This window comes from Symphalangus syndactylus, chromosome 17 (genome assembly GCF_028878055.3).
Source record: "Symphalangus syndactylus isolate Jambi chromosome 17, NHGRI_mSymSyn1-v2.1_pri, whole genome shotgun sequence".
In the NCBI taxonomy this organism is placed as follows: Eukaryota; Metazoa; Chordata; class Mammalia; order Primates; family Hylobatidae; genus Symphalangus; species Symphalangus syndactylus.
Window position 1 is genome coordinate 12,436,126 of NC_072439.2, and position 19,036 is coordinate 12,455,161.

The 19,036-nt window shown below is 57.0% G+C and overlaps 1 protein-coding gene across 1 annotated transcript; it reads right to left on the minus strand.

Moving 5' to 3' along the window:
- Positions 1-6,574: 6,574 nt before the first annotated feature.
- Positions 6,575-14,437, minus strand: SLC39A3 (solute carrier family 39 member 3). The gene is made up of 3 exons (XM_055248608.2): positions 14,279-14,437; positions 11,445-11,776; positions 6,575-7,536 (listed from the first exon to the last, which is right to left on the minus strand). Exons 2-3 carry the CDS (start codon positions 11,652-11,654, stop codon positions 6,802-6,804), a joined length of 945 nt encoding a protein of 314 aa, XP_055104583.1. The 5' UTR covers positions 11,655-11,776; positions 14,279-14,437; the 3' UTR covers positions 6,575-6,801.
- Between the last annotated feature and the right edge of the window lie 4,599 nt (positions 14,438-19,036).

Here is a 19,036-nt window from a genome sequence, read left to right on the forward strand (position 1 = left end):
TTCCACCTCCCGGGTTCATGCCATTCTCCTGCCTCAGCCTCTCCGAGTAGCTGGGACTACAGGCGCCCGCCACCACGCCTGGCTAATTTTTTTTTTTGTATTTTTAGTAGCAACGGGGTTTCACCGTGGTCTCGATCTCCTGACCTCGTGATCCGCCTGCCTCGGCCTCCTAAAGTGCTGGGATTACAAGCGTGAGCCACCGCGCCTGGTTAACCCAAGCCCGTTTTTTTGTTTTTTTGGGTTTTTTTGCCCTTCGGCATCTGCAGAGCTGCTCACCACTGCTCCCCTAGCCCCCAGGCCACCGTGGAAGACCCAGGCCTCACCCTGCCTGGCCCCTAGAGTCAGCACTGGGTTCCTCTCTAACATCAGCGTGCTATGATTTTTTGTTTTTGTTTTTAGACAGAGTCTTGCTCTGTCACCCAGACTGGAGTGCAGTGGTGTGATCTTGGCTCACTGCAACCTCCACCTCTCGGGTTCAAGCAACTCCCCTGCCTCAGCCTCCCAAATAGCTGGGATTACAGGCGCCCACCGCCACACCCGGCTAATTTTTATACTTTTAGTAGAGATGGAGTTTCACCATGTTGCCCAGGCTGGTCTGGAACTCCTGACTTCAGGTGATCCGTCCGCTTTGGCCTGCCAAAGAGCTGGGATGACAGGCGTGAGCCATCGCGCCTGGCCAGGGTGCTGTTTCATCACCACCTCTGAGGAGTGGGGTTACTGAGTCTTTAGCACTGTCAGGATAAACTCCGGTAACACCTGGGTCTTCTTAGAGAGAAGCAGCCACTCTGGTCATCAGAGAAAAAAGGCTGAGAACTATAGAGAGGCCCCAAGGCCTTTGCACGTGCTGCTCCCTCAGCCAGACGAGCTCTCTCTCCCCCATCTCCTTCTCACTCACTTCCTCCAGTCCCCCTCACGTCACCCCAGAGACCGCTCCTGAGGAGACCACGGAGCTAAAATCATGTCCTTTTGCCGTCTCTCACCGTGTCCTGATTCTTTTCAGGGCATTTATTGCTACCTGGTACCGCGTAACATGCTGGCGTCGGCTCCCTCTCCAGAATGTTAGCCGCCTTAGTTCTGGGGCAGCAGTTCCCCCGGGGGGGTGATTCTGTCCCAAGGGGAGACTAGGCACTAGATGGGAACATTTGTGGTTCTCACAACTGCGGGTGCTCCTGGCATGGAGTGCGTGGAGGCCGGGGATACTACTCAGCACCCTGCAGTGCCCAGGACAGCCCCACCCCAGAGAACTATCTGGCCCCAGTGTCCACAGTGCCCAGGGGGAGGGACCCTGGAGGGGTCCATGGGTCTCAAACTTTGCCCACCCCAGCATGGCCAGCGTTGCCTGGGAACTCAGTGGAATGCAAATTCTCAGGCCCCACCCCAGAGCCAGGGCTGCAGCTCAGCTTCCCACAAGGCACAGGATGGCCCCAGATGTCCACAAAGCTGAGGCACAGAAGCCTGTTCTGGGGGCCAGCTCGTCTAGCCTGAGTCTGGCTGGACCTCCACTAGCTGAGACAGAAACCCAGCCAGCCCCTGGAGGAGCCCAGCCAGCCCGCTCACCTCTTCATACAGAAGCCCGACGCAGCGCTGGCCACTCCCTCCCCTCCGTGTGCAGCTCCCCGGATCTGAAGCACTCACCTGTCTAACCCGATTCTCACCCTACAAGACCGCAACCCGCCATCACTTCCACCCTCCACCAGGACACCAAGGCCAGCTGTGTCACTGCCCCGAGGGGCTGCAGGCGCAGAGCCGCAGAGGCCTGAGGGGTGGCAGGGACAGAGGTGGGGGCATCTTCCCACTCCAGCCCCGTCTGGCCTCAGCACCCGACAGCCGGGAGAAGAGTTCTGGGGTCTTCCAGACAAGCCCCCACGCCCGTGCTCCCTCGAAAGGGAGATGACTCCTCTACCTTCAGGAGCCTCCGCCTCCTTCCCACCTGCAGGGGGACCCTGGAAAGGCTGGGGCAGCCTCCGAGGATCGAGGTGAAGGCCGAGGAGTCTTTATTGGTGACAGGCTGCTCACTGGCTCTGTCACAAAGGCAGACACAGCTCAGGGCACAAGCTGGGAGCAGGCTGGCGGCTGGAACAGGTGGGACGCAGCCCCCCTCTTCCCAGTGGGGCAGAGGGTCCAGAGCTGCTGGTCAGGACAGTCTGATGGTGCCAAGGGCTGGGAGACACCATCCCATCCACCGCCAACCTCCCCGGCTAATAACTTGTGCAACAGAAATGCAAACAACAGACACCATGGGGCCGACAGGCTGTTATTACGGCTGACTCAACCCCGCAGGCCTGGGCGCCGCCTCGTCATTTTCTCCCCTTTTGTCTCCAGATCCAGGTGGGGGAATCCGGCAGTGCCATCCAGCTGTCTGTGCTGAGAACCCCACGAGGGGCTTCCTTCCCGCTGGAGCTCACCCCTGCGCCCCTCGGGGACCCCGAGCTCAAGTCCAGAGTCAATTCTCCAGCTTGCAGAGCTGAGACGCCCCCATCCCGGCCCACCCTCTCTGTCCCAGTAGAAAAACCTGGACCCACCTGGGGTCTAGGCAAGGCTGCTGGGTCTGTTTCCGGCGGGGCAGTGGCTGGGTCTGACCTGGGTCCCTCCCGCCTGTGACCTGCCTGGTCATAGACAAGAGAAGCCCCTGGCCAGGCATGGGCCTAGGGGTGGCCGTGACCCAGCCAGGAGTGCTGCATTTGGACGAAGGTGGCACTGGGTGCTCTGCGCTTGGAGTTTTGTTTTTTTGTGTGTGTGTTTTCGAGACCGAGTCTTGCTCTGTCGCGCAGGCTGGAGTGCAGTAGTGCGATCTCGGCTCACCGCAACCTCTGCCTCCCAGGTTCAAGCGATTCTCCTGCCTCAGCCTCCCAAGTTGCTGGGATTACAGGCACCTGCCACCACACCCAGCTAATTTTTGTATTTTTAGTAGAGACGGGGTTTCGCCATGTTGGTCAGGCTGGTCTCCAACTTGTGGGCTCAAGTGATCTGCCCGCCTCAGCCTCCCAAAGTGCTGGGATTACAGGCATGAGCCACTGCGCCTGGCCGGAGTTTTGGTTTTTAAACAGGAAGCTGTCTTGTGTTATCCAGGAACGATCTGTCCAAGCTATTCCTGGTCTCTGCCAGCGCACGAAAATGGTTGGCAGGTGCTCCCTCTCCTCCCCGTGTCTCTCTCATGAACAGGTGGTTGACACAACCCACCATCACCTGTCCTGGGTCTTCCTATGAGTTGAGCTGGGTCTCTCCCCCTGGGCCCTGTGGACATTGGGACTGAACCGTTCTCTGGGGTGGGGCCGTCCTAGGCACTGCAGGCTGCTGAGCAGCATCCCTGGCCTCCACCCACTCCATGCCAGGAGCACCCCTAGTCAAGACAACCACAGATGTCCCCAGGCCTGGCCCGGTGTCCCCTGGGGGCAGAAGATCCCCAGTTGGGAGTCACAGTCAGTAAAAGAGACCCCTAAGGAGGAGGACCCTTGGCTTCTGCAGGTCACGTGACATTTCTGACTCAAAGTTGCGTAGATGGAGGCGGCTGTGTGCACCCAGAGCTGGCCTGCTCTGCAGTGCTGAGCCGTCATTTTGAGGCGGGAGTGGTCTGTGGCTGCAGGCAGCGACAAACCCAGGCTTCCTCAAGCAGTGGCTCCTAGCACTGGATGACAGTGTGTCTGTGGGCAGAGCCAGAGGAGACAGATTGCTGGGCTGCCTCACAGGAGCCTGGTCTAGGCCGGACCCGGCCGCCGTCAGCCAAGGGGACCTTGGGAATGAGCCCCGCGCCTCTGGACTCTAGATCAGACGGGCGAGAGGACCACTCCACGTCTTTACCCCAACATGGACATGTGCTGGAGTTCCTCCTCAAGAGCAGGTAAAGCCGCCAGGCGCGGTGGCTCAGCACTGTGGGAGGCCGAGGTGGGCGGATCGCCTGAGCTCAGGAGTTCGAGACCAGCCTGACCAACACGGTGAAACCCCGTCTCTACTAAAAATACAAAAATTAGCCAAGCGTGGTGGTGGGCACCTATGGTCCCTGCTACTCAGGAGGCTGAGGCAGGAGAATCGCTTGAACCCAGGAGCGGAGGTTGCAGTGAGCTGAGATCTTGCCACTGCACTCCAGCCTGGGCGACAGAGCAAAACTCCATCTCAAAAAAAGAAAAAAGTGGGCTGGGCGCGGTGGCTCACGCCTGTAATCCCAGCACTTTGGGAGGCCGAGGCTGGCGGATCATGAGGTCAGGAGTTCGAGACCAGCCTGGCCAACATGGTGAAACCCCGTCTCTACTAAAATACGAAAATTAGCTGGCCATGGTGGTGGGCGCCTGCTACTTGGGAGGCTGAGGCAGGATAATCATTTGAACCCGGGAGGTGGAGGTTGCAGTGAGCCAAGATCGCACCACTGCACTCCAGCCTGGGCGACAAGGCAAGGCTCTATCTCAAAAAAAAAAAAAAAAGAGTGGTGACCGCCACCAAAAGTGGCTCAAGAGACATCCTGCTGCCTTAGGGTCCCGTTGGCCCCAGGAAAGCTCCTTTCGTGCCTCCTGAGGACTCTGGGACAAGAGAGGTCTGGAGGCCGCAGCCTGCTCGCCCCCGCCTGCATCCTGCTTTCTGGCCACTGCCTCTGGTCTGCTACAGTCAGAGGAGCAGGGCCAGCCCTGAGCTCCCACCCTTGGGAGGACAGACGTGGCTGACGGCACAGCGCCGGTGGGGACAATGTGGTGTCAGAGGCTCCTCTGGAGGGAAGGGGAAGAAGCCGCTTGGGATCCTTGGGGCGGGGTGGCTGGGCCTGCAGGGGTCGACAGCTTGGGTCCCTCGGGCCACCCTGGGGAGCTGATAGCTGGTGGAGGGCAGGGCCCCACTTTGTGCTTCCTGCTGTGATGGGCGAAGATGGATGGGGATCCCTGGGGCAGGCGGTGCTCTGCCCCACGTGGGCTCCTGCTGGATTCAGGGGACGGGGACCCTGAGCCTTCCCGTGTGGGGGAGGCCTGGATGTCTCTATCCCCTGGCAGTCGCGAAACTCAAGCCATATCCCCCACCAGTGCAGGGACCCAGCGGCTTCACAACCCACCCACCTGGGGTAAAGGACAAACGGCCCAGGCGGGGTGAAGTCGGGGGAGGGACGGGCAGAACCACATCGGGTTCAGGACATTGGGAAGCTCCTATACCCCTGGGGCCAGGGCCAGGCTGCACGGGGTTCAGAGATGGATCCCCAGTAACAGGTTCAGACACAGCCTACCAGAACAGGCCCCAAGCTTCCAACAGCAATGGGGTAGGGACCCCCTGGAGTGCAAGTTACTTACAGGGGCTGTGTGACTACTCTGGTTTCCCGGGACCCCCATGGCAATGCTCCAGGCAGCCACCGCCCTCTCGAGGTCATCCCTTCCTGTGACTGGCACTTGGGAGCTGAGCTGGCTGCAGCAGGGCCACCGGCCGGGACACCCCACAGAGCAGTCACTGGCTGGCCCTGGAGCTCCCCATCTGACTGGAGTGATGGATTGATGGACAGGAGGCCCCGCCAGGCCCAAGCCCACAGGCCAGATGGGGACCTCTCCGTGTAGTCCCCCACAGTCAGTCTTGTGGGCAGGTGTAGGGAGACGTGGTGGCGAGGCAGGGCATGGGATAGGAGAAGGGTACCTGGGGCCTGGCGCCCAAAGCTGAGTGACAAGGGAGGAGGTGGGGACGGCCAGAGGCCCTCACAGCCCTGATGGGGCTGGAAGACGCCAAGGCCCAGAGACAGGGGCCGGGGCTCCAGGTCAGAGCGAGGAGGTGGTGAAGCCGGTGGAAAAACCCAGCCCAGGCAGGCAGGCCGGGCTCCCTTCCGCGGCGCCACAGCAGCTTCGAGCCAGGCAGAGCAAAATCCCCGAGGAAAGGCATCCCTCCCCAGCTCTCACCTCCCCAGACCCGGCAGGGTTGCCGGACGACAGCTCAGGCCTTCCGGAGGTTGCCACGGAGCCCGGAGCCCAGGGCTGCCCCAGCCTACGCTCGGCTGCTCGTCCCCTGCGCTCCTGCCCTCTCGGGAGCAGCGTCCCTGTGTCCACGGGAGGGATCGCGCCGCGGGGCGCCTGCCCCATCGCCAGTAGGGTCCGTCCTCCTCTGGAGACCCCGGTGTGTGTAGCGGAGCTGAGGACTCATCTTTAAGCTGCCTCCTGGCTCTGCTCGTGAGTCTCAGGAAACTGTGACACTCACCTGGCCCAGGGGTCCCCGCTCCAGGGGCCACACCAGCAAAGGGAAAAGGAGAGGGCACCCCTGAGGGTGCACGGCCCACTCACGGGGGGTACAGCCTCGTGTGGCAGGAAGGACGGAGCCCGGCTGTCCCATCGCAGTGACTCCAGCCTCTAATAAGCCTCAAGACACTTGGGGCTCGGGTGGCGAGATCCTGGCAACAGAGCAGGGTAGGCGATGGGGCCTCAGGGCCCCCAGCTGGCTCCGGAGGCACGGGCGGCGCAGCCCTCACTCTGGCCACAGCAGCCAAACGCTCCCGTCCTTATCCATAGGCTGGGGGTGTGCGGCAGAGAGAGACGGGTCCTGACCGATCTCACGGGGACCCAGGCCCTGGCCCTCCCGCCCGTGGGTTGCCGCACACCACGGCCCGAGGTTGACATGGCCACACAGCTTTGGTAAAGACTTTTAAGAGAAAGAAGTATTTTAAAAAGTAGCAGTGCTCTGAGGCTCAGGGTGTAGGATCGGGGGCACAGCCTGGTCCCGGGAGGCCCCTTGTGCACAGGTGGTGGCCCAGGGCCACAGTGCTCACTCTTGGGGGACGCGGGGCTGGGGGACGCGGCCTGTGTCTGGCCCGGGGCTCCCGGTGGGCTCCGGCGGCAGGGACAATGGCGAGGCCGCTCACCACTTGAGGAAGACCATCCCGGCCAGGACGGTGTAGCCCAGCACCAGGAAGAGGACCTTGAGCAGACGGTCACTCTTCTCCTCCAGCTCCTTGGCCAGAATCTCCAGGAAGGTGATGAAGAGGAAGGTGCCGCCCGCCAGGCCCTGCAGTAGCACAGACGCCACGCTGCCCGGCACGCCCTGGGCGCTCTCGATGCCCAGGCCCAGGCCGATGCCCAGGGGGATCATGGCACTCACGGTGACCGCCAGCTTGGCCGCGTCCCGCAGGGGCATGGCACTCCGGGCCATGCTGATGCCCAGGGCCACGGCCACCAGCGTCTCGTGGACGGCCACCCCCACGAACAGGCTCACCACTTTCTCCCCCTCCTCCTGCAGGCCCAGGGCCAGGCCCTCGAAGACCGAGTGGGCCGACAGCGCGAAGGCCAGGCTGAGCAGGCGCACGGGGCTGGCACGCGAGAGGCCTTGCACGCTCAGGCTGGGGCCGTGGCCGTGGGGCTCCACGTACAGCGCGTGGCCCCGGGCGCCCCCCATGAAGGGGCTCTCATACTCCGAGTCGCTGCCCACGTCCGACCCGGCGTTGAAGGTCTCCAGGTCGATGAAGGACGGCTTCTCCTTGCGGAAGGTCAGGATCAGCTGCTCCAGGAAGACGGTCATGAAGAAGCCGAGCAGGAGGATGGTCTCGGCCAGCGGGTAGTCGGTGCTGATGTGGCCGAGGCTCAGGACCTTCTGGAGCTGCAGCCGGGGACACCCAAGAGAGAGAGAGAGACCCACGCTCAGGGGTGGCGGCGACAGGGCTGGCCAGATGTCACCGTTCAAAGCAAAGTCCAGAAATCCCCGATTCACACAGAGGTTAAAACAAGTGGGAGAGGAAGGGCTCGCCTCTGATGAATTACCACCGCCACTACCAGCCGGGCACAGCGGCTCACGCCTGTGACCCCAGTATTTTGGGAGACCGAGGCTGGTGGATTGCTTGAGCCCAGGAGTTCCAGACCAGCCTGGCCAATATGAGGAAACACGTTTCTACTAAAAATACAAAAATTAGCTGGGCACAGTGGCGAGCGCCTGTACTCCCAGCTACTCAGGAGGCTGAGGCAGGATAATTGCTTGAACCCAGGAGGCAGAGGTTGCAGTGAGCCGAGATCGTGCCACTGCACTCCAGCCTGGGCGACAGAGCGAGACTCTGGCTCAAAATAAACACATAAATAATAAAGAGCTGCACTGGCCTTGCGTGTTCTGCCGCGGGGCCTCCTCTGTGCTTCCCTGACTGACATGCCCGGGCCTGACTCTCCTCCTGGTCAGGGCTCTCCTAGCGAGAGGAGACCTTGGTGGAAAGAAACTAGACGCGGGTCAGACAGGAGCCGCAGGGCGTCTGCAAGAGGCACACACTCCTATGGGAGGGACGGCTGCTCACAGCGCGGACACGCAGGCATTAGGCTATGCGCCAGGATGAAGTGTCCCGTGAAAGGCAGGCTGTAAACACCCACAACAGCTCCCTGGAGGCTCGTCACGGCAGGGCCAGACTTTACAGCCACCATCCAGAGAGACCTCGAGACCAAAGTGGAGGAAAATCACAACATGCCCGACACTCACAACACCACCTGCTTCCCTGCTTCCTTCCCAGCGGAGACTTCGTTACAACCTACATGCGCGCACACACACGTGCACACATGCATGTACACACACACATGCACACACACATGCATGCACACATACACATGCACACACACATACACATGCACATACACATGCACGTGCACACACATGCACACACGCACACACACATGCATGCACACACAAACACGCACATGCGCACACATGCAAGTGCACACGCACATGCATGCCCGCACGCACACACATGCATGCACGCACACACACATGCACACACACACATGCATGCACACACACAAACACGCACATGCGCACACACATGCGCACATGTGCATGCACGCACACACACACACATGCACGCACACACATGCACACACACAAGCACACACATGCACACACACACACACACGTGCACACGCAGGTGCACACACAAGCGTGCACACACACACGCACACAGTGGTTCTCAACCGGGGTGATTCTGCCCGTGTGGACACCTGGCAATGTCCAGAAACATTTTTTATTTTCACAACTCGGGTAGGGGGAAGGTGTTGACATTTGGGGCTGGACTGTTCTCTGGGATGGGGCCGTCCTGGGCACTGCAGGGTGCTGCTGAGCAGTGTCTCTGGCCTCCACCCACTCCAGGCCAGGAGCACCTCCAGTCATGACAACCACAATGTCCCCAGCCATCTCCCGGTGTTCCTTGGGGGCAGATCGCGCTGGGTGAGCCTCTGCAGCAGCAGAAGCCTGTGCTTCCACGGAGAAGCCACTTAACTCCCTCGCTGACCACCGGCTGGAGGCCTCGCGCACGCCTCGCTTGAGGACAAGCTCACCAGGAACTCTAGCTACTCCCCAGAGACAGACATCGATCAGGAGAGGTGAGGCAGATGCACAGGAGCTGTGAACCAGGCACCACTTTCCAGGGGTGACTGAGAGCCTGGCCCTGCAGTGGGTGAGGCTGGGGGCTTGGGAGGAGGGAGTTCATCCGCCTGACCAGCCCGAGGGCAGGGGAACGGCAGGGAAAGGTTTGGGTGCCGGGAAAGGGCCACTGTGATGAGGGGGAGGGAAGAGCGAGCTCCCCGCAGTCGCCCAGGGCTGCAGTCAGAGGGTGACGGGGGTGACACCATGACTGTGGGGAAAAGGGGGGCTGGCAGTGGCCTCTGGGATGCAGGAGACATCAGAGACGACCAAGATCTCCATCCTCGCAGTGCTGATGTCAGTCTTCACACGCTGCGTAAGAAATGAACGCAGACTCAGCCACGCAGAACAGCAGGAATGTGGTGTCTCAGCTCTGAACGGTGGAAATCCAGGTGCGGGCTAGCTGGGCTCTATGCTCCAGGTCTCGCAGGGTGTCATCAGGGCTGAGATCTCACTGACACCCAGGGTCCTCTTCCAAGCTCAGTGGAGGTTGGAAGAGTCCACCTCCTGGTGGCTGTGGACTGAGGCCCCCGTGTCCTGGCTGGCTGTTGGCGGGGACGGCTCTTGGCACCGAGAGGCTGCCCTCGGGTCCTCGCTTCATGCCCTTCTCCTGGCACACCCTGGCTTTTTGCTTCTCCAAGGCCAGCAGGGCGGGGGGTGAGTGGCTCACCTGATTAGGCCAGGCCCACCCCCCTCCCTTTTGATGAACTCAGTGTTAACTGATTTGGGGTGGTCATCACAGCTGCAACATCCCCTCTGCTGGGATTCTGACATAATGGCAGGAGTGACACCCATGGCAGTCCCAGCCCCACCCACACTCGAGGGGAGGGAACAGCACGGGGCATGCAGAGCAGGGGCTGGAAGCTCAGGGAGCCACCCTGGAACTCTACCCTGCCACACTAACGGGCTCCGATGATTTAATCCCAGACATCAGCCCTTCTCCTCCCTTCTGGACACTAGGCACGAGGAAAAGCAGGGCCAGGGGTGGGGGCGGTCAGCTTAGGGCTTCTGTGCTTTCGTTGGGAGGAAGAACAGGGGGTCCTCACATTTCCACCAAGTATGTAGCCAACACAAACTCAACTGTCACATGTGGCACTGGCCCAGAGAGAGGAAGCCACTCACCCAGGGTCACCCCGCAAGTGTGGCCAGGGCTGGTCACACTGTGGCCCGACAGGAGACCCATGCTCTGGGCTGCTGATATGGGGGAGCTCAAGGAACACGTCAGCAGAGGATGATGCTGTCGGGAGTTGGGGGGGACAGACTCCGAGATGGCCCCAGAAGCCCCTGCCTCCTGACAGCCATACCCTGTGAGGTCCTGGCCACTTGAGTGTGGGACGGACTTGAACTTGCTTCTAACCAGCAGGACACTGGGGCAGAGGGGAAGGGATACCCTGCCACCTCTGCATGACATGGGAACTGCACCCTCTGTCTTACACGGAGTCATGGCCATCTTCTCCATTTGCTGATGAAGGAACTGACCATGCCAGGGAGGCCCACGTGGCCAGGCTCTGAGGGCTGCCCCAGCCAACAGACACTGACAAACAGACACCTTTCATCCGACAACCAATGAGGAACTGAACCTGGCTTACAACCACGTGAGCTTAGAGGCCGACCCATCCCCGGTTGAACGTTGGGATGAGACCACAGCCCAGGAGACACCGTGACTGCTGCCTTGTGACATCCTGAAGCAGTGCCCAGACCCCTGACTCACAGAAACTGTGAGATGATAAACGTCTATAGTCTCAAGGTGCTAAGTTTGCTATAATTTGTTATGCAACAGTAGCTGACTGATACAGGAACCGAAGAGAGACCACGCTTTCCAGCTTCGGGACACAGTGTGCCCCACCTGGGTGGGTGGTCTGGTCTGATTATCAGGTGACAACCGACAAATCCACCTGTTGGGAATCCCAGGTCTGGTCCAAACCCCTTGTTTGGCCAGTAGAGCACAGAGACAGAAAGTAACCAGTTCACAATCACACGGCAAATTCACTTCCTACTTTCCATCACCCTTATAGCATCAAGGCCTCCACTGAACTTGGTATCAGTGTTGAAAATGCATCAGAGTCCCTCGGCCATAAGGTGCCAAGGGGTGCTGCTAGTGCCCAGGGAGCTCTTACCTTTTCCCTCACAGCGGGCAGCAGAGCATTGAAGCATGTGGCCAGAAACACCCCCCCTCCAAAGGTGTTGCAGAGAGAGAGGATCTTTTTCGAGCGATGGGCCTTCTCAAAATCTGTCTCAATGATCTTCACGGGGAGCAGGGAGCCGAGCAGCATGAAGAAGAACACGCCCACCATGCAAAGGATTTTGGCCACTAGCAATTTCACCATGGCGGCGGCTTGGGCTGCTCCAGTCACCGCAGGGCCAAATCATCTGCGGGCGCACATCCGAGTCCCACGATGCGCTACCGAGCCCAACCACACAGTTGGAGGCTCATGTCTCAGTCCAGCAACTGTGAACAGCAGGGGCATTGCATTAGCTTTCTTTTTTTTTTTTTTCTTAGACAGAGTCTTGCTCTGTTCCGTTGCCAGGCTGGAGTGCAATGGCGCAATCTCCGCTCACTGCAACCTCCGCCTCCTGGGTTCAGGCAATTCTCCTGCCTAGTAGCTGGGATTACAGACACGCGCCACCACTCCCACCTAATTTTTTTGTATTTTTAGTAGAGATAAGGTTTCACCATGTTGGTCAGGCTGGTCTCGAACTCCTGACCTCGTGATCCGCCTGCCTCGGCCTCCCAAAGTGCTAGGATTATAGGCGTGAGCCACTGCACCTGGCCGGTTCTACAGTTTTGGAACTCGGACTGGCTCTCTTTGCTCCTCAATCTGCAGACAATGTATTGTGGGACCTTGTAATCGTGTGGAATTAATACTTAATAAACTCCCCTTTATATATATAACTATTCCATTAGTTCTGTCCCTCTAGAGAACACTGACTAATACACTGTCTCAAAAAAAAAAAAAAGTTCATCAAAACTAAAAAAAATCCAGGCTGGGTGTGGTGGCTCACACCTGCAATCCCAGCACTTTGGGAGGCCGAGGCGGGTGGATCACCTGAGGTCAGGAATTCGAGACCAGCCTGGCCAACACGGTGAAATCCCGTCTCCACCAAAAATACAAAAATTAGCCGGGCATGGTAGCGGGCACCTGTAATCCCAGCTACTCTGGAGGCTGAGGCAAGAGAATCGCTTGAACCCAGGAGGCAGAGGTTGCAGTGAGCCAAGATGGCACCACTGCACTCCAGCCTGGGCAACAAGAGCAAAACTCCATCTCAAAAAAAAAAAACCAACTAAATAAAATACAAAATTCCACTCCTCAGTCTCCCTGGCCACATTTCAGGTGCTCAGTAGTCACACAAGCCTAGTTGACTTATGTGGTTACCGTATTTGACAGCAAAGGGAACACTCTCATCGCTGCAGAACGTTCTATTGGATGGTGGTGGTCCATGGCTTCCCCATGCCCCGAAATAAAGTCTAAACTCTGTACCCTGAGGCTGAAGCTCTGCATGACAAGCTCCTGCCTCGCCTCGGCCCACACTGGTCCTTTCTGTGCCAAGCTCACTCGTGCCTCAGGACCTCTGCATGGGTTCTCCTCTCTCCACCTGGAACACTGCTCTCTTTCCCCTGACCTTCCAGCAATGCCTCCTTCTTCTCTCTTGCTTCTCTGCATCCAGGACCCCTCAAAAGGGCCTCCCTCGGCTGGGAGTGGTGGCTCACACCTGTAATCTCAGCACTTTGGGAGGCTGAGGTGGGCAGATCACCTGACGTCCACAGTTTGAGACCAGCCTGGTAAACACAGTGAAACACTGTCTGTACTAAAAATACAAAAAGTAGCTGGATGTGGTGGTGGGCACCTGTAATCCCAGCTACTCGGGAGGCTGAGGCAGGAGAATCACCTGAACCCAGGAGGTGGAGGTTGCAGTGAGCCAAGATCACACCATTGCACTCCAGCCTGGGTGACAGAGTAAGACGCTGTCTCAAAAAAAAAAAAAAAAAAAATTAGCTGGGCATGGTGGTACGTGCCTGTAATCCCAGTTACTCGGGAGGCTGAGGCAGGAGAATTGCTTCAACCCAGGAGGCGGAGGTTGCAGTGAGCCGAGATCACGCCACTGCGCTCCAGCCTGGGCTGTAGAGCGAGACTCCGTCTCCCTCTCTGCCCCTGACTGACTCCCGCCCTAAACCATATCCCCGTACCCGCAGGAAGGCCTGCTGCAGAACAGATACTCAAAAACCGCTGCCTGAACACATGGACGAGCCGAAGCGTGTGGCCACTGATAAGGGCCGCATTACCTGATGCAATGAGCCAAAGTGAAGTCAGTTTCACGCTGGACCCCAAAATGTCACCGTTCTTAGGAGGAATCTCAGCTCCTCCCCTGTCCCTGAGTTTTCCTCAACTGGGTTTTCTCCCCCACCACCAGCCCCAAGCGCCTCATGGCCCCGCTACCTCACTGCATTGAGGTCTTCGGGTCACTGCTCAGATGTCTCCACTCAGAGCTCTCCCCGCCCCCTTCCCTGGTGTTGTTTTATTTTATTTTGTGCTACAGAGGGAGCTAAGAATTACATTATTTTAAGTCGTTTAAAGTCGTTCCTTCCCCCAGGCGGTGAGCTGGGCGGGACCAGGCTGTCTGTCTTGCTCAGGGCCAGCTGCACCCAACGCAGAGCCACCCAGGCACACAGTAGGCGCCCAATAAAGACCTGTCCGGCATCGGGATGCCTCAGTCTTTACAGCGAAGGTGAGGGTGGCCTGTACGCTCTCAAACCGGAGGCTGCTCGGGCCAGGATGCGGAGGGCACGGGCTCATTCATTCAATCAGCACTTATTGAGCGCCTTCTGTGTGCCTCGCGCCACCGGACACCGGAGTCGGGCCTCGGCTAACGTGCGGGTAGAGTCCAACAGACCACCGGCCGCCCAGCGCCGCCCCGCCCCGCCGCCCCCGGTCCTCTCTCTGCCCGTACCTACCTCCCAGGGACCCCTCGTCCGCCGACTGGCGCCGCTGCCCACCCAACCGCCGCGCAGTCTCGATCCCACGGACGCGGCCCGGAGAGGCCCCGCTCGGCGCCGATGGTCCACGCCCCCCCCCCACGCCCCTGCCCATTGGCCTCCCCGAGACCCGCCGGCAGAACTTCCCATACTATTGGCTGCGGAACCTGCCACTCATATGCGACTCCACCTCTCCTACCGGCACAGGAAAGGGGTTTCCTCCCGCTGAGCGGCGGGCGCAGCCACCAAGTGGCCCCGGCGGGAAACTGGGATTGGCAAGGAACGGTTCCGGCAGGGTTGGGTTTCCAGAGCTGTCCAGGGACGCCTGGTGCTGAATCCCGCTTGGAAAGAGGCTTGGAGGTGGACGGGAAGCGATTTCCAACGGAAGCGGCTCCTCTCTCAGCGTCCTCGCTGCTGATCCCCTTACCAACGGCTGAAGAAGCAGATTCATCCCTTCAACAAATCTCTGTTGATAGGCAGGAGGAGTAAGTCCAAGAGATCGGCTGTACATCACGGTGGCTACAGCTCGTAACAATGCAATGCATACTGCAAAATTGCTAAGAAAGTAGATGTTACATGTCCAAACCATGAAAAACTAAGTATAGGAGGTAACGCATAAGTTAAAAACAAAATCTTGGCAGGGCACAGTGGCTCACACTTGTAATCCCAGCACTTTAAGAGGCCGAGGCGGGAGGATCGCTTGAGTCCAGGAGTTCAAGGCCAGCCTGGGCAGCATACTGAGACCCCATCTCTACAAAAAAAAATTTTTTTGAGACAGAGTCTCGCTCTTGTCACTCAGGCTGGAGTGCAATGGCGTGATCTTGGCTCACTGCAACTTCCGACTCCCGCGTTCAAGCGATTCTCCTGCCTCAGCCTCCCAAGTAGCTGGGATTATAGGTGCGTGCCCCCACACCGGTTAATTTTTGTGTTTTTAGTAGAGATGGGGTTTCACCATGTTGGCCAGGCTGATCTTGAACTCCTGTCCTCAGGTGATCCTCTTACCTTGGCCTCTCAAAGTGCTGGGATTACAGGCATGAACCACTGTGCTTGGCCTGATGACTTGATTCTAACAAATAGAAAATGGCAAACAAGGCCGGGCGCGGTGGCTCACGCTTGTAATCCCAGCACTTTGGGAGGCCGAGGCGGGCGGATCACGAGGTCAGGAGATCGAGACCACAGTGAAACCCCGTCTCTACTAAAAATACAAAAAAAAAAAATTAGCCGGGCGTGGTGGCGGGGGCCTGTAGTCCCAGCTACGCGGAGAGGCTGAGGCAGGAGAATGGCGTGAACCTGGGAGGCAGAGCTTGCAGTGAGCCGAGACTGCGCCACTGCACTCCAGCCTGGGCGACAGAGCGAGACTCCGTCTCAAAAAAAAAAAAAAAAAAAAGGAAAATGGCAAACAAATGGGATGTCATTCTGCGATTAGGCTATGACAGGTGACTTCTGTTTTGCCAGCAGAGCCTGTCTCTCGCCTTCTCAGCCTACATGCCTTGACAAAGCAAGCTAAGATGCTGGAGAGATCCACAGGGCAGGGAACTGAGGGTGTCCTCAAGCCAACGGTCAGCAAGGCAATGAGACCCTCAGCACAAGAGCCCATAAGGAACCAAATGTTGCCAACAGCCATGAATGTGATCATGGAAGAGGGTCCTGCCCCAATTGAGCCTTTGGATAACTGCTTCACTTCAATTGCAGCCTTTGAAAGACCTTAAAACAGGGCTGCACGCGGTGGCTCATGCCGATAATCCCAGCAGTTTGGAAGGCCGAGGTAGGCAGGTCACTTAAAGTCAGGAGTTTGAGACTAGCCTGGCCAACATGGCAAAACCCATCTCTACTAAAAATACCAAAATTAGCCGGGCATGGTGGTGGGCACCTGTAGTCCCAGCTACTAAGGAGGCTGAGGCATCAGAATCACTTGGACCCAGGAGGTAGAGGTGACAGTGAGCTGAAATCATACCATTACACTCCAGCCTGGGCAGCAGAGTGAGACCTGTCTCAAAAAGAAAAGGAAGAAGAAGAAGAAGGAGAAGGGGAAGGAGAAGGAGAAGGAGAAGAAGAAGAAGAGGAAGAAAGAAGAAGAAGGAGAAGGAGAAGGAGAAGGAGAAGGAGAAGAAGAAGAAGAAGAAGAAGAAGAAGAAGAAGAAGAAGAAGAAGAAGAGGAGGAGGAGGAGAAGGAGGAGGAGGAAGAGGAAGAGGAGGAAGAGGAGGAAGAGGAAGAGAAGGAAGAGGAAGAGGAGGAAGAGGAAGAAGAAGAAGAAAGAAAAACAAAGACCCTGAAAACAGAAGACCCATGTGAACTGCATCGGAATTCCTCACCCACAGAAACTGAGATAATACGTGCTGTTTCAAGCCACCTAGTTTTGTGTTTGTTTGCTTGTATTTTGAGACAGGGTCCTGCCCCATCACCCAGGCTGGAGTGCAGTGGTGCAATCATAGCTCACTGCAGCCATGACCTCCTGGGCTCAAGCAGTCCTTCCACCTCAGCCTCCCGAGTAGCTGGGAGCACATGCCACCATGACAAGCTAATTTTTTACCTGATGTCACAGAGGCCAGTCTTGAACTCCTGGATTCAGGAAATCCTCCCACCTCAGCCTCCCAAACTGCTGAGATTACAGGCATGAGCCACAATGCCTGCTGGCACTAAATTTGGGGGAAAATTTGTCATATGGCAATAGATAACTAATACACCTACATACTAGAAAACTATAGGTTGTATTAAGTTCTGTGAAGAAAGAAAGAGAGAGACTTCTGTGCAGGAATTAGCCAAGTCAAATGTACTGAGAAGGCCGGGTGCGGTGGCTCACACCTGTAATCCCAGCACTTTGGGAGGCTGAGGTGGGGGGATCACTTGAGGTCAGGAGTTCAAGACCAGCCTGGCCAACATGGTGAAACCCTGTCTGTACCAAAATATAAAAATTAGCAGGGCGTGGTGGTGGGTGCCAGCTACTCGGGAGGCTGAGGTAGGAGAATCGCTTGAACCTGTGAGGTGGAGGTTGCCATGAGCTGAGATCGTGCCACTGCACTCCAACCTGGGTGACAGAGCAAGGCTCTGTCTCAAAAAGTACTGAGAAGTAGGGAGAGGAGAGAAGATAGTTGACAAAAAGATGGAGAAGGGCTTGCTGCATTTGAGGAGGTGGAAAGCCAGCCTGGCTGAATGTTCATGAGCGGTAGGGAGATGGGAGATTAGGGACAGTCACATAGACCGTGCTATGGAACTTGAATTTTACCGTAAGTGCAGTGTGATTCATTGAAGGATTTTTAAGTAGGTGAGGGTTGTCATCTAATTTTATGTCTCAAGATTATTTTGACTCGTGTGTAAAGAAAGGCTGAATTATAGAGAAGCAAGAATGGAAGCAGGGAGACTACTTCAGAGTCCTCTGGGCAAGAGTTGGGCTGGGTGCCTTGGTGCACGCCTGCAATCCTAGCACATTGGGAAGCCATGGCAGGAAGATCGCTTGAGCCCAGGAGTTCGAGACCAGCCATAGTGAGACCCTATCTCTATTTCTAAGAAAAGACTTGATGGTAGTTTAGCTGAGGTTATTGACAGGAGAAAGGACAGTGGGTGAATTTGAGAAATATTTTGGGGGCATGAATTGACAGGACTTGGCACTGTCAATGGTTTGTCTGTGTGGGTTGCAGGAGAAGGAGGTGTTGGGGGTGACTTCTGGTTTTCTGCTTTGAGCCGTCGGATGGATTCTGGTGCTCACTAAAATAGGAAAGATTGGAGGAGGCACAGAGATTGAAGGCGTCAAAAGACAGAGTTCAGTTTCGCAGAGGCTATAAATGAGACATCTACAAGTTCTTAGCATTTAATGCCATTTTCTGCCTGGGTGGAGCCGACGTCATCATGTGGAACACACGGTTTGTGGTAGCTATTTTTATTATCAGATGCAGAGTGATCTGACTCTTTCTGTTTTCCATAACTCACGACAAGAAAAAGATGGCTTGTAACATGAGCACAGCAGGTAGACGCCACAGGACGACCCCTTCCTGAGGGGAATTCATAGCACCTGATATTTATTCGTAATTGTTTGGAGAATCAGCCTGCTCAGGGAAAGAGCTACGTAAGCTTTGGTCTTTGATTCATTCAGTACGTGTTTTTGAAAACCTCCTGTGCACCAGAAGCTATGTAGGAGCAGATGGCTTCAGAGTGCAACAGAAAAAACATACTAATAAAATAAAATAAAAGCAGCACAGTGGTGCATACCTATAATCCCAGCACTTTGGGAGGCTGAGGTAGGAGGATCTCTTGAGCCCAGGAGTTGGAGACAAGCCTGGGCAAGATGATGAGACCCTATCTCTATTAAAAAAAAAATACCGACAAATTGACTGCCTTCAGTATTTCAAAAATCTTCCATAGTAAAAAACACCATGAATGGGCTTAATAGACAAGTGACAGGCTGGGAGAAAAATGTTGATACTATATGAGACAGAGCCCTTGATTGAAAATAAACATCTAGGCCGGGCGCGGTGGTTCACGCTTGTAATCCCAGCACTTTGGGAGGCCGAGGCGGGCGGATCACGAGGTCAGGAGATCGAGACCATCCTGGCTAACAGGGTGAAACCCCGTCTCTACTAAAAATAGAAAAAATTAGCCGGGCGTGGTGGCGGGCGCCTGTAGTCCCAGCTACTCGGGAGGCTGAGGCAGGAGAATGGCGTGAACCCAGGAGGCGGAGCTTGCAGTGGGCTGAGATCGCCCCACTGCACTCCAGACTGGGTGAAAGAGTGAGACTCTGTCTC